The sequence below is a fragment of the Lepisma saccharinum genome, chromosome 6 (genome assembly GCF_977018435.1).
Source record: "Lepisma saccharinum chromosome 6, izLepSacc3.1, whole genome shotgun sequence".
Taxonomy (NCBI): Eukaryota; Metazoa; Arthropoda; class Insecta; order Zygentoma; family Lepismatidae; genus Lepisma; species Lepisma saccharinum.
The window spans coordinates 94,855,107-94,871,732 of NC_139234.1; the positions used below are offsets into that span (position 1 = coordinate 94,855,107).

The 16,626-nt window shown below is 37.1% G+C and overlaps 1 protein-coding gene across 1 annotated transcript; it reads right to left on the reverse strand.

Annotated features, from left to right (window-relative positions):
• Window positions 1-15,642: 15,642 nt before the first annotated feature.
• LOC145989169 (uncharacterized) lies at window positions 15,643-16,626 on the reverse strand. Its single transcript, XM_083124463.1, has one exon. The coding sequence runs from the start codon at window positions 16,624-16,626 to the stop codon at window positions 15,643-15,645; it is 984 nt and encodes a 327-aa protein (XP_082980589.1).

A 16,626-nucleotide genomic window follows, 5' to 3' on the forward strand; every position in this document is an offset into this window, starting at 1 on the left:
CCTTAGTGTCATTCACTATAAAATTAGACAATTTTGTGCTTATCATGTCCATAATTCCAACCTTTTCATTGTAAAAATTGTGGTTGCCAGCATTTTCCTCCCCAGCTATCACCAATAACCTATCTACAAGTTTCCTGACATCATCAACCCACACAAATTCTTTAGGCAGGGTGTTGTATTGTTTGATTCCACTGCCTGTCTTGATTTGTGACCATATGGGCTTGATTAAGTTGTTGTATTTTGCTCCACTGCTAGACTTGACTCTTTTTTGTGTGGGATCATTGTTCTGGTACAGAGCATCAATGCTCATAATCTTGATCTGTATAGCTGCCAGGCCTTTTCCTAGTCATCAGTTCCCACAACCCAGGTGTGCCAGGATATTTAACAAAACCACCTTTTTCTCCAAGATGAGATTCTGAATATACAATGAGATCATCTCCCATAAATGTTACTCTGAAATTGCCAATTCTATGTATGATGCCACCATCACGCTCTGTGTCAGCATATAAGCCAAAGACCTCATCTTTGTTGTCTTTAGGTGTGCTTAAATATTTTTGAGCAAGAAGACCCAATTCAATAGGATCCTGAGTAGCTTCAATTCTTCGAGGAGAAACAGGACTAGGTGTATGAATACTGGAAAGTGGGGTGATTGGATAATCTAATATGTTCCTTGCAGCTACAGGTACACGCTCTGTGATCAAATTTTGATTTTGCTCTGTAACAGTTTTGATATTTTTACCTAATTCACTAATAGCATCAATAATAGGCTGTTCTGTTTGTTTGTGTCGTTCATAAATTCCTCGGTTCTCTGATTTCCATCCTTTAAATCTTTTTACAAGATAATCTCTTAACTTAAGATCATCAATGATTGGCCTTTTCATGGTTATTTATATATGTTTCAATGTCTAGAAAATTGTTAATTTTATTTCTATATTTACCACTATTGGGTTTTCTTGTCATATCAATTGTGACAAACCCATAACTGTCCTGGTTCCAGCACCTACTGCAAAACTTGGAAAAATCATTGTAGCTCAAGTCCCCACCTACATATTCATCATGTATGTGTTTGAGGTTGGTATGATCTTGATGAAACACACATATAAAATTGCTGTTGTCTCGGATCAGCTGCTTCGGTATTTTAGAAAAAGTCTGTGCCAGGTAGAAGCAATCAATGTTTTTGTGTCGGCCCTGTGTAAAGAAATTTCTAACCTTGTTTTGATTATCCAGTATAATGTCATCAAACACAACAACAGAATTATCGAGACATTCATGAAGTGGCTTAACATCTGATTCAAAAGTGGCAATATCCAGTCCATCATATAGCTTCATCAGCTGCTGATATTTTAATTGTTCCAAGCTCTTAGAGAAAACATACAAGTGCCTGTTTTTCCAGTCTAACCAGTTGGGTGCCAATAAAAAATTATCAATCATTAGTGTAGTTTTACCACAAGCTGATGGCCCAACAATAAGACATCTAATATTATCAGGCAGCAACTTGCCATTTCTCTTAATCTGCTGTTCAGGTTCTGGCAGCCTTTTTATAACATCCCAGGTGCTCATATTATCACTTTGTCTGCATCGATCCAGCTGTGTTCTGGAAGTCCTAGCCATTTGACAAATAACTTGTTGCCTTTTCTGCGGATGATTTTTTCTATGAGATATGTGTCAGGCTGTTTAGTTTTGTTGAGTTCTTCTTCATAGAACCGGCCTTTGAGAATTTCTCCTCGGTGGTCTTTTATTATATATGTGTTAAGGGTCCCAGGTTTAATTTGAACCACTGTAAATAATTCAGTGCTCCAGTTTCTTGTAAAGCCTCTTTTGAATAAGTGCTTATATTTGCTGATTCTTACTTGATCACCAACCTTGTATTTGGCTTTTTTTGTTCTTGGCTGGTATCTAGGATAATAAACAGTCCTGATCAATTTTTGCTCATCAGATGAAGTTACTTCAGAGGGTTTCATGTTGATTGTGGAATGGACCGAGTTGTTATATTTATATAGAAGTTCTGGAAGAATATTAAACCATTTATAATTACCTTGAAGTGTAAATTGTTTATACATAAGATTTTTTAGGGTTTTGTTGAATCTCTCTACAATTGAGGCCTTGAGATCACTGTAACTCGAATAATGTTGTATTGACTGGCTTTTAATAAATTGTTGAAACACAGAATTATAAAATTCTTTGCCATTATCTGTTTGCAAATAGCGCGGTGATCTTCCACTCTGATTGATGATTGTCCTGAAGGCTTCTGTAACACATTTTCCAGTCTTGGATTTGAGTGGCACAGCCCAGGCAAATTTTGAAAATGTGTCTATTACAGTGAGTAGATACTTGTAGCCCTTGTTGATTTTGTCTAAGTTTTTCAGCTGTCCACTTGCCATCTCAATCAAGTCGCTCTGCCATAAATCATCTATGCCTTTTGTGACTACTGGGAGTCTCTTATAATTATGTCTGGCTTGTCTGTGTAATTCATCAACAATAATTTGTCTAGACATAATATGAAAACAAGAATATTGCAACTATGGGGTGTTCAGCAGCTGATACTACAGGATTTTCTAAATATAATTTGTCTCCAATTTGTATATGAAATTCCAGAGAGCCATCATCTTCAGCATAAGATGTTTCTAATGTATTGGGATCTGTTAAATCCTCTAACTCTACACTGGTGATTTTTGGTTTGTTGTCAGCATTTGTTATTGATAAGGTGGGGTAGTGGTGTGCCTGTGGTTGAAGCCAATATTTGATCTTGATTGGTCTCAGTGTGCCCCCAACAAAAAACTGGTAATAAAATTGTGCAGGGGACAGCATATATATTTTGCCACCTGGTGTAAATGGTGAATCATATTCTTTGTTGGGGATGCTGTACAATTCAAGAATTACTGTATGTTTTGGATTCTCGATTATGCCTGTTATTTCTTTTTCTGCTGTAAGCAATCTGCTTGTTACAGATTCAAGGTGCTCATTGATGGTCCTAACAACATCATCATGACCTGGCTTGATTTTTATGTCCACAACAAGTTTCTTGTATTGTTGCACAATCTCTTGAAGCTGGGTGGCAAAAACAGACAGAGCATTTGTTTATTGGATTCCATGGTCCCTAGCTGTTGCTTGATATTAGCTACAATTTGTTGCAAATTTTCAATAACTGCCAATTTTGAATTTTGAGCAGTAAGATCATGGACCTGTCTTCTGATATCCTCAAACAGGGCATGCAGTTCATTAATATGTTGATTAGTTGGTAGAGTGGCCACTGTCTGAGTAAGTTGTTTGATCTCTGTCTGGATATTCTTGATATCTTCTGATTTCAATATGCGATTCACTGCTCTCTTAATATTTTTAAGTTCCTGTGATGTAGGCAGATTTGTTACAGTATTTTGCAAAGATTCAAGTGCCAATTTCACATTATTTAATTCAGAAGCATCAGCCACATTTTGCATAGCATTTTGGAGCAGGGCTATATCTGCCTGAGTGGGTGTTGATTGTTGTAAAATTTCAAGCTTTGTTTGGATATCATCGATCAAGTGATGAAAATGAGATAGCTCAGATTCAGTGTTGAGGTTTTCAAGCTTTGTGATCTGTTGCTGGACACTGACAAGTGTGTCTACAATAAAAGGCAGGCGGGATTCTTGTACATTTGTCAAATCACTTTGCACTGCTGCTATTGTACCCTCAAGATGGGTTATGGTACTTTGAATTTTTCCAAGATCTTCATATGTTTCAAGTTGCAGCTTGATGTTTGCAACACTCCGAGTTATTGCACTCAAAACATCATAAGATGGCAAGTTGTTCATAAAATTTTCAAGTGTCTCAATTTTTTCTTTAACCTCGGCTATGGCATTGTTCAAGGGGTCCAGATTAGGTATCTGGAGTGATTGAATCTGTTCCTTTAGAGTGGAAATCACTAGATCAAAATCTTCTTGTGATTTTATGCTTTTGACAATTGTTTGGAGCTGTGTCTGGACATTATTTATCTGCTCTTCCAATTGCTGTTTCAATTGCTCAGAGTTGGTGGCCTGGGTCTTAAATTTGGCTTGAAGAGCTGCTACAGCCTCTTCTAAACTTTGAAAATTATCTAATGTGGCCAGGTCAGTATATTTTTGAAGCAGCAATTTGAGTTCAGAATCAATTTTAAGAAGAGGGTCCATGCATTGTGATTGTAAATTTGTAATTTCTAGTTGAAGACTGGCATTGAGTGTGGTTTGTAAAGCTTGTAAATCACTTCTTAATTTCTTGACTCTGACATCAAGCATCAGAATCTCATCACTGTGATCTTCATGCCTTGTATGGCCAAATATATCATTAGGCATTTTGTTTTAGTGGTTATTTATTATTGAATATCTGATTCTTAATTCTATAAAAAAAGGTATAAGCTTGTCGTATGATCCCGGGACCTCAATATATAAGCAGTCACCAGCAGAAACAGTATATACATTGCCAGAAACCATGTTTGAGTGCTTAATTCTATAAATATTTCTCCCTACTGAAATCTTGACATTACCCTCAGGGGTTGTAATAAATTGCAATTGACCACCTACAGATAATTGGTAATGATTTAAATTATTGTTAAGTATGTACAATATTTTACCTGTTTCATCATCAACATCTGTAAGTATGCTGTTCAGATGAATAATTAACAAAGCACTTAGTTTAGATATCATATCAGAAGAGGGCTGTGGTGTTGGCAGGTCCATAATAGCCTGTTTTTTGAACCCAAATAAGTTCATAGGCATGTTTATTTATTTCAAATCATGCTCTGTAATTGGGCATTGATTACCACTTTTCAAATCACAATGACCCCATGGTAGAGTATGTATGCCACATGATAAAATGCATCTCTTATCATCATGTGGGTCCAGAGCCACTTTTCTTACAATATTTGTAGTCAACAAGTGATCCACACTCTGAATTCTATTTTCTGATGTTCTGATTGTGCTACATGATTTGAGGCAATTTTTGTAATCTTCAAATTCAAGCTCTATGTCTACAGTCACTCTGCCAATGCCCTTGGCCTTTTTGGCAACAGCGCCACTACATGTTTCAAAACTGTACATCTTGGCCCTTAACCCAGCAAATGCCACAATAACATCACCAAGTGTCTCATCTTTTAACTTGCCAGGCACCTTTTTGTTGTGGTGTTTAATTTTTGAATGTTCAGTGGTATCAAAATATTTAAACAATTCAGGCTGTGCCATATCTTGATAAACATCTTCTGTTTGAATATCAAGAACAAAACTATCTGTGTCCATGTACATCAGTTTTACACGATCCTTATAAAAAGGCTTCAACACATTATAAAACAATTTTAACATGTGTAATTTGGCCAATTCCAATATCACAGCCCCTACATAAATAGGCTTATCAAACTTAATCTTTGTTTTTTTCATGTTGAAAAGTGTTTTTATTCTCATCATAAATTCTTCTGTAATTGAAGTTGGGCTTTGCAATCAATTTTTTGCTCCGGCTGGGGTCAGTAATTATTTTAACATCAATATGTTTTCTGACATTTTCTATTGTTTTGCCATACACAGAATTGACCATCAATTTAAACAAGGTCTTATCAGATTGGCTCATTGCAGATGTTCGAAGCTCTGTGTTTGTATCAATATATGGTTTCAACCATCTTGAGTGCCTGAACCTCAAAACTTTTCCAACTTTGGTCACTTGAACACCATGATTCATCAGGAACTGGAGGTTTTTGTAATATATGACATAATTCTGTTTCGGCTCTAGAGTCACCATCAATTTCTTCTGTTTAGAGCCAGGTGAACACTTAACCTCAGGAATTGGGGGCAGATCAGAAAATGTGTTGTGTAAATCATCAGGAATTGTCAGATCAACCTCTAAGAACAGGCCATAGTTACTGTCATCAAAATCCTTAAGATCTTCAATATTGAAATCTTCAACCCACTCAAGCCCTGCATATGGCAGTTTTTTCATCATAGCATAACCATAGAAGCTATTGGCATCTACATACAGTATATAATTTGATGGCAGTGCTGGATCATAATCAGGAATATATTTGTTGTTTGCTCTGGCATATCTCTGAGAACATTGCACCATGCCTCCTCTTATACATTGTTCCATAAACAGATACATATCTTGATCCTGGATCAGATCCAATTGCATTTTAGTGTTTAAAAACATTGCAGACCATGCTAGGCCCGGAGCACTGTAAAAATACATTGGATCCAGCTTATAATTTTGCATGGAAGATTTTCTAAATGCCTGCAGTATATCAGCTAAGAGAGTGACATCAAGTTTTAAATAAGCCTTGTGGTAATCACCAAATGTCTGGCATTTTAAATTGTTCCACATCAACTGGGCATGGTGATAATCATCATCAGTGATTCCAGATCCTCTGATTTTGCTGTAAAACTCTTGTTGTGGTGGCAGAGAACACTCACCAAATTTAGAAAAATCTGTAACATAATCATATGGATATACACCCTTCCGCCTAATTAATTTCAGCTCCTGATTTGGAAACAAAGCACATGTGATTTTGAATTGATCATCAGATAATTGAGTGGCCAGTGTAGCCAGGCTAGCAGACAGAATTCTGTATGAATCAAGAAATCTTAAGTGAATAGGAACACCATTAACTTTAATTATTCTGCTAATGGCAATATATTTTTCCATTATTTTCAGCTAAAATATTTAAATTCTGCTTGTCAAACCCCTCGTACCTGATCAGATGATGAAAATCATAATTGGATGCACCATGGCAAAATATAGGGACAAATTTTGGTCTCTGGATCTTAATATTACAGCTATTACACAGGGCCATTAAGAATTTACCATCTGTATGGGAATGGTGATGAACCTTGATATTTGCATCTGAAAATTCAGAATCACATACCGGGCATTTTTCTGCATTGTTGAAATCTTCAATCTGTTCCTCTGTTAAAGGCAACATGGGTTTTGATTTTAATAAGACATTAGATGCTATGCAACGGCACTCATTTTCTATTCTTTGTGCAAATTCTTTGATGGCATCTGCTCCCATGTATAAATCTGTTTTACTAACAACCCCATCCTGTACAACCACATAATAAAAGCTAGAAGGTTCATGTAACTGGTATGATGTAATTGAAGGTTCATCAGGATCTGGGCTACAGAATGCAAGGGGTTTGAGGTTTGATTCAAAATCACAGACTATATATGCTGGGTGTTCCAACAAGGCTTCAAATTTTTTGAATTTGGCATTTTCATTTGGGTTAGGCATAAGCATATGAACAGGTTTATGGTTGCCACAGTATTTCAGATGCTCAATTAACTTGTTTTTAGCAATTTCTGCATTCACTTCCCGAACCCCATTTATTATTTTTTTACCATCAAATACAGACAAACATCTTCTGCACAACTTGAATATTCTATGAGTTTTGTCTAGTTGTGTTCTGACTAAAGCTTCAAATTCAAATTCAAATTCAAATTCAAATTCTTTATTTACGTGGGCGAGGTTCAGCCTGAGGCTGTTCTGCCACCTAACCCGTGTCATCGATTATATTTAAATTTACATTTCTTATACATATGTTATTACAGTATTAGTACAGTGTACAATAAACTGTATGATTTAGTTACAAAATATATTGATAAAATAATTGTAATAAATGTATGAATAAAATGATACAAAAATTGTGAAAAGACAACTACATAAAAATAAAATAAAATGAATGCAAAATAAGTAAAAATAAAAACATGTAGACAAAATACATAACATAAACATACAAGTTACATCATAGTATTTGAACACAATCTCTGCCCTGCCAAAAGAAAATTCTTTACTTCATTTCGGAAAGATTCTATTTTAGATATGCTCGACATGGTCTTAGGTAGGGCACTCCATATTTTTGCAGCAGAATATGAAAACGACGACTGATATGCCTGTGTGTTGCAGAGTGGAAGGTTAAATTTGAAATTATTTCTTGTATGGTGGCTGTGAATACTGGTGCGAGGGATCAACATGTCTGCCAGATACGACGGCTTGCCAGATGTAATAATTTTATGTATAAGGCAATATGTATGCAGTAGCCGCCTACGGTACATATTGAGGATATTCTTATTATTTATGGAAGGTAAAATATGTTCACGTCTCGGGATGCAAAATATGAACCGCATGCACGCATTTTGGCATTTTTGAATCTTTGCTTGTAAAGTTTTATTTATTCTACCAGAGTACACTACGTCACAATAGTCGAGAAATGGATATATAAGTGTTTCAACTAATCGCTGCTTGATTTCTGAAGATAATAGTTTGTTAAATTTAAACAAGAATCTAAGTGTTCCAAATGATTTATTGATTTGGCGGCTAATATGCTCATTCCATGATAGACGAGTGTCAAATATCAGTCCAAGACTTTTAACTACTTGAGCTCTAGGTATGACATCATCATTTATTGTAATTGTTGTATTAGTGTGCTCGACCGAACCAATAGCATTTCGAGTTCCAATAAATGTATAACATGACTTATTAGCATTAATTTTAAGGCCATTTGCATCACACCATGTTTTTATCGCACCCAAATCATTACTTATGTATTTAATACTTCTAGCAATTTCTGTTGGATTGAATGATTTGGTTAGTTGAGTGTCATCAGCATATGAATGTACGTTACAGTATTTGACAACTGAGGGTAGGTCTGCAATATAAATCGTAAACAATAAGGGACCTAGTATAGATCCTTATGGAACACCAGATGAAATATATAATTTATTAGATAATAAAGTAGGCGACAGTTTTACACGTTGATTTCGGTTACTTAGATATGAAAAATACCAGTTAAGGGTAGATTGTGAAAAACTGTAATATTTCAGTTTACTGAGCAGTAATTTATGTTGTACCGTATCAAATGCTTTGGACAGGTCCAATAATATTAATGCAGTGAGGAATTTCTTATCCATAGCCTGGAGGATGTCATTTGTGACTTTCAGCAAAGCCGTAGCAGTGCTGTGTGCCGGCCGAAATCCTGACTGTGAGGGTGGAAGAATATTGTTTTGGGCAATGAAGCTAAATGTCTGTTTATAGATTATTTTTTCTAGTAGTTTTGAACACACAGGCAGAACACTAATAGGTCGAAGGTCGTTTACATTAGTTGGTCGGGTCGTCTTAGGGAGTGGTGTTATCAAAGCTTCTTTCCATTTCCTGGGAAATACGGATTTCTCGAGCGAAAAGTTAATAATATGTGTGATAATAGGCAAAATAAAAGGTAGCGATAACTTCAGCATTTTAGTTGATATTCCATCTGCACCAATAGCAGTAGACTTGATTTCGTACAAACATTTTCTTACAGTATAACCATCCACTTTTTTAAAAGCAAATTCGGGAAGCATATTATTAAACTTTTGGTTACTAAATTTTAAACATTCTTGAGATATCAGACGTTGGTCGATATTTAGACTATCAATTGAATTAATAAAGTGTTCATTTATCTCGTTCGCATTGTCAAACGTGGAGGGGAGATCATTTTTATTTGAGCCAATGCCTACAGATTTCAGCTGCTTCCATAAATGCTTTGGTTGTCTTGGTGTTTTATTGATGTTATGCTCAAAATAACACTTTTTTTCTTGCCGAATAACGTATGTCGTGAAATTTCTCAATTCTTTGTATTCTTTCCATGCAGATTCAGTTCCGATTCGCTTGAATTTACGAAACGCATTGTCCCTTAGTTTCATCAACAGCTTCACATTCGATGTAATCCACGGCATACGTTTGTTACGAACTCGTGTTTTACGGACTGGCGCGTGCTTGTCAAAGAGATCAAGTAAGTTGACATTGAAATACTCTACTTTCATATTCAAGTTATCGGTGTTATATATTTTTCCCCAGTTAATTTTTTCTGCATCCTTCACGAATTTATCATAATCAATATCACCGTATTTTCTGTGGTATATAATTCTGTTCACGCTTTCTGGTTTGGTATACGCAAGTACAACGTGGGTCATTCTATGATCGCTATTGCTGACTGGCTCACCGACACCATGTTGGATTACATTTTGCATGTTGCTGACAAACGTCAGATCAATTAATGACTTAGTCGTGGAGGTTATTCTGGTCGGTTTATTGATTATTTGCGTTAATTGAAATTGATTAAACAAATTTTGAATGTAAACGACGTCAGCACAGTCTGGATGTAAGAAATTAATGTTGAAATCTCCAGCTATAACAAGGTCATTAACTAAGGGATACATTTCGGTCAATATATCTTCTAAAATTGACAACTGTGTATATGGAATACGCTTAGGCCTGTATACGGCACAAATACCGAGACGTTCCTTTTTTATTTCAACCGTAGCTGCAAGGTACTCAACGTCAAACTCTCCTTCGATTTGAAAGACAACGGATGCAGTTTTAGTCCCTCCCGTGCGTATATGCAGACACCCCCACCCATGCTGTAATGGCGATCAGAGCGTATTAAATCATAACCTGGAATTTTCAATGCATTATCCGTTATATTGCAAGTTAACCACGTTTCTGTTATGACAAGAATGTCAATCTGTTTCTCTGTAATTTCGATGCATATTTCCTGAAGTTTGGGGAATAATGACCTGACGTTTACATTTGCTATTTTGAGACCCAGGGAGCAGCCGGTTCTTTTGTCATCGGCGAGAGGGCGACGGAGGACATGCCCTAGAGCAGTGGAGTTCATTTCAAGGGGGGTGGTAGGTTCTGTTAGAGGCATAACGGTAGAAGTAACTTCTGGAGGGTTGCAGAGCAGAGAGAGGTTGCAAACTCACTACATTTATCCGCAGATGCATAAAGGTTACAAATATAAATAGAAATAAACGTTTTCTGCTTTTTACGGTACTTTTGATCATTAGAAACTTATGAATATGTTTTTTTGATTTACTAACAATTAAACTTTGCTTATGTACAAGAACGTATCTCACATTTACGAAACTAAACTGTAAAGTTATGCAGTTGCGATTAAAATATTGAAAGTAGTAAACAATAATAAAAGAAGCAAAACACGTATATATATTAAAGAAAAGAGGAACTCAAACATTTAGAAGCTACAACTTAAGACTAAATGTGTTCCCGATAAATAAAAATTATAAGAGTAATGTGAAATTTAAATGTTATGTTATGAAAGGTAAAAGAGATTTTAAAAAATGATAAAGTGCAGATCACTCATATCTTCCCGGTAAGCGTTCAAAGTTCATCTAATTGCTTTCTGCAAGTGATGAAGTGCTTCACGTTTCCAATGTTTATCACGATATTCCCATCTTGGGTCCAACAGTTCTTGTAATGGTATTTGCTCGTAGCCAGTTTCAGAAGCTCGAGACGTGCGCGGCAGAGATCTTCTGTGATGGTGATATTAGAACCCTTCAGTTTCCTTTTATTTCGAAACACACTTGCTCTCGCACGGTAAGGTAAAAAAAAAAAAAAAGGGTAAAGTGTTCCCCTGTGCATAGCACCACGCCATGAAGGCGTATAGGGGGTGTAGGGGTAACGCCCCACACTTTCTTGATCCGGTCGTGAGTGGGGGTGATGTGATCAGCATCACGCCCCTGACCGCCTTTACCCCCCAGGGTTTCCCCCAGGTACCCATGTTATTCGACGCTGGGTGGGCGCCGGGGCCGCTTTCACCGTTAGAAAAGTTCCCGGATTTGAACCGGCCGGGGATCGAACCCGGGACCTTGAGCATGGTAGTCAGACGCGTTACCGACTGAGCCACCGCGGCCTCAGCTCTTGGCTTACCTCCGTTCTTCTGTCCTCCTACCCTGTGGCTTCTGCAAATATCACAATGCTGGATTTTGATGCCCAGTTGCTCTTCAAACAAGGCGGTTGCTTTGTTATCGGTATTCTCGTTGGAAGTTTCGGGAATACCGAATATCCGGATGGAGTTCCTCCTCTGGTACTGCTCTAAGTCGTCCAATTTGTCCCTGAGCCCTCGGAGTTGCTCATCCTTCTTCTTCAGTTCATCCTTCATGCTGTGCATTTCTTCAACGTTAAAGTTTAGTGTTTCCTCCAGACTTTGAAGCTTCAAGATTATGTATCAGAGTATAATGGTGTGTATCATCCCCTTCAATTAAGAGCAGATCAATCGGAATAGCAGAATCATCATCAAATGTACTGATTCTGAGAGGTGCTATCAAGCAATTGCCACGGCCAGTAGAACAAATAAATACATTAATAGATAATTGTTTACCATTAATATCCCTGGCCTTTTTTTCAAATTTATCAATATTCTGAACAGACATTGGATATTCTAAACCCTCCATTGCTTCATCAAAATCATGTTCATGCTGTATATGATAACTTATTCTCTCAGGATCCCTTAAAACTGGATACAAAGCAGCTAAAATACACCACAAAAAGCATTTCTCATCATTATTTTCTATGTTAACCACGGCTCTCTTGTTTTTAATATTGGCAGGTAAAGGCAAATATGTAGATCCTTGTAATGGGTTGAATTCAGAAATATTAATATATAACTTGTGTGAAGATCCGCATAGGCTCCATCCTGATTCTTTTGCAGCAAATTCAGAGTGTTTAATATTCAATTGATCTATCAAACTGCTTATTATTTTGTCTGAATTTGCATTTGAATATATAGGTACAGTTTCTGTTATGTGGGGCTGTGTAAATTTTGTGCCATTTGATTTCTTATATTGTGTAAACAATTTGAGGGACAGCTTATAAGAGCCATTTTGTGCATTTAGAATTGCCTGCACATCAGGATTTAAACTGTTCAAAAAATTCTTAATACCACATCTTGGCTCTGATACAAACCGGTAATCCCTTAATTGGCCAGCAAAACTGCTATGGATGGGTTCATAGCGTGGCTGCTTTGCCGGTCCAGCATTAACAGGTGTTTCATGCTTCCTTTTCAGACCAGATGTAGATGGTTGTGGGGGCAATGTTGATGACTGTGCAGAACAAGTACCTTTATGTTTATATGTGAAGTATTCCATGCTATATTTTCTATGGCATTTAGGGCATATTTTTGTGGGAGTTCTGCATTTGTCTGGATTACAATTCTTTTGATGCTTAGCCCAATTGGGGCTGGATATATTCTTTTTGCATTGATTACAATATTTTTGATTTGGCATTTTTATTATTGGTTTATTATATAAAATTTCTTGGGGTTCAAATCAAAATTCTATGCTTAATAAAAAAATATCAGTTGGGTTCAGCAGTGTGTTTTGTATATTTAGTGTGTGTGTGTGTGTATGTGTGTTAATATTTTTTGGCTTTGGTATTTATATAAAATTTCTTGGGGTTCAAATCAAAACTCTATACTTAATAAACCTATGACAGGTTGTATAAAGCTGATAGCCTACATGCACAAAGGTAGAATAAGTACAGAAGCACTGCCCTAGCACAAATGCATGTCTACACAGGCATGTCCTAGAAAAAACAATGACCTAATACCATGTGTCATGTATAAGAAACTGGGGCAGATATAAACCTGACTCCAAATATGAGTGGATTACAACAAACAAGCAAGAAGTGTCAAATATCAGACCTGTATGGGGAGAAATGCAACAACACATCTGTACTCCTCAGCCACTCTCACAATACTAACTGATATGTGATGCAAAAGCTCTTTATATAGCCTAAGCACGGACCGCATTGAAAACATCTAAGTGTGTGTGTGTGTGTGTGTGTGTGTGTGTGTGTGTGTGTGTGTGTGTGTGTGTGTGTGTGTGTGTGTGTGTGTTAATACGTTTGGCCTAGTTTTAAGTGTAGCCAAAAAAAATATCAAGAGGGGCATATTTTTAACAAATTTATGGACAACAATCTCACAGAAGTGCCTTTTATAAGTGTAGGCAAATCAATCTGAGGGGGGTCATACTTTCACGGGAAATTCCCGAGGGCATTTTTACGAAAATCTTGGATTAGACAGGGTGCCACACTTGAGCAAGAAACTCATATGGGCATGTTGAGCTAGTTTTAAGTGTAGCCAAATCTGCCTGAGGGGGGTTCATACTTTCTCATCCTGGTTATATCATCAATTATACTACTAAATGTAAATGTATCGGCTTCAGGATTCCAACTGAGTCCTAACACTGAAGTAGGGCTAATGTCCTCATCAATCCTATGAAGGACTGAATACTCCCACCCTCTGCTTCAGCCATAACTGCACGCGATTCTCTTATAAATTTATGGCGATTTTAATGATTATCTACACTGGTGGCACAATTATCCACATAAAAGGAACATCGTACTTTTAAAATAGTATCTTCTGTATAAGCTAAGTCTTCCTTCCCGAAATGACAACTCTGCAATGCTTGATCTAAATGATGTTCAATAACAGCACCCAACAGAAATGGACTGCTCGTAACACCAAACACTACACGAGTATGTCTGAATTCTTGAACCATTCCAGTATTAATATCGTGCCACCAGAGAAATCTCAGGTAGTCTCTATCTTTAGGGTGTACAGCAATTTGTAAAAAAGCTCGTTTAATATCTGCTTTAACTCCAATTTTTCCTTTCCGAAAATGTAGTAAAATATCAGCAATAAAAGCAATCAAGTTGGGTCCAGGCTCTAAACGTTGGTTCAAAGATGGGTGTCCTTTTACTTTAGCAGAAGCGTCAAACACTGGTCTACATGTCGATGGGCTAAGTAATGGCCAAAATTCTCTGTTTCATCCTCTGGAACCACCTCAATGACTCCCTCGGACAACCATTCTTATAGCACTTCATCGTAACTCTGCAACAGATGTTCTTGTTTCAACTTCTGTGTAGTTGACCAAAGTCGTTTCTCTGCTAGATCTTTATTGGTGGGGAGAGGCGAACAATCTTCCTTCCATGGTAACTGTACTTCATATCTTCCTTCAGCATTGAATGTCAGTGCCTGCAAAAATTGTTCTTTGACAGCCCGTATGTGTTCTTCGGCAGACTTCTTGGCAATGGGATCCTTGATTCCTATGGTATCCACTTTCCACAGATCAGCTACGGCTTCACTAACATATAAATTCGATACCAACAAAGCTGTATCTGATTTTCTGTTTTCACCTGGAACTTTACCCATAAGTGTCCATCCCAACTGAGTTTCCACAACCACTAAACCACACTTCAATTTCACAACATGGCCAGTCAATAATTTACCAGAAACAACTGCACCAATAATAATTTCAACTGGACCTTTCATCTTACCTGTATCTGTTAACCTTATTTGACTTTTTTTCAACTCATTTAACCAAACACCTGGTGTTACATAAGGAATCCCACCGCATATTGTATCTTGATCAAGAACATCAAATGTGCACGAATATTTTCTCTCAGTGCTACATACCTTAACATTATAAATGCTATTATTACAAGGACTAGACATGGTACCACCAAATAGTGAATGTATCAACCTTTGTTTGCCAATGGAGTTATAACCCATATCTGTTACAAGAGATTTGCATATATACGATTTTTGTGAACCTGTGTCAATAAGAACTCTCACATTCCTGCTCTTATTGTAGTTACCTTTCAAATCTACTACCAATGTCTGCATGAATACATGCAGATTTTCAAGTTGGTTTATCAGTGTATTGTTTACTTAGCATTTGATTCTTTGCGTTCAGAATAATGGTCAGAATCATTATCTTTGTCTGAAATATTAGGACACATCAATACAACATGCTTTTTCTTGCAAACAATACATTTCAAATTGGCCTTGCACTTCTTCGAAAAATGACCAAATTTTAAACAGCAAAACAATGCTTTTTATCTTTTAGAACCTTCTGTCTTTCAGAGAGAAACATTTTCTGGGCTTTAAAGCAATCATATGAACTGTGCTTACCACCACAGAACACACAACTTTTCTCCCTACCACCACTGACACTCAACAAATCTGTCGCACTGGGGATAATAGGCTGACACAGTGGAGAACACCTTTTCTTCCGAACTTTCACTGCTGCACCATCCAATTCAAACCCAGCTGCTGCAACGTTGATTCGTTCTTCTTCCACTTCAGCTCGCAGGAATGACATCAAGGACTGCATTCTTCCAGTCGGTGTTGTCTCATTATTTTCCTCAGCAGCAGACAATGTTCTTCTCTGCCACACACGCATCAAATCCTCTGGGAGACTGGACTCCACCAATGGAAACAGCATTGCTGCATATTTGTCGCTGGTAACACCCATCGATTCTAATGCTCGAAGTTGGGACTCCAGTGTGTCATACAAATTGCTCAAACAACTTTTTTCTTGACGGTTCAACACCTTTTGTAACACCAATTTTAGCAGTTCACGCACGTACACTTCCACGAGCATATCATCGCGACCAAAACGTGATTTCATGGACTGCACAACTTTCGGGTAATTTTCATTTGTTGGTGGAAAACTGTTCACAAGCTGGCGCGCACGAGAACCTTCAATTGTCGCTTCTATCAAATACTGGAATTTGTCCTCTGCAGGAATTGGATCATCTTCATCGATCTTCTTGAATTGTCCCCAAAAATGTAACCACTCTTTCAAGTCCCCTCCAAACTTCTTCAGTTCGATTTTAGGTAACTTGAATCTTCGATTCTTTACTTCCGAAAACGACTCGCCTTGACAGCAGTTTCCTTCCGACAACTTCAAAAAGTTCGACACTTCAATATATCGTTTGTTGAACAAACACTGATAATCATCTGACAATGACTGTTCTTTCACTAACTCATTTTCACTAGCACCAGATTCCAACAT

What these genes read in the sequence shown, in the direction of transcription:
- LOC145989169 (XM_083124463.1), bottom strand. Translation starts at nt 16,626, where the DNA reads ATGTTGGAATCTGGTGCTAGTGAAAATGAGTTAGTGAAAGAACAGTCA.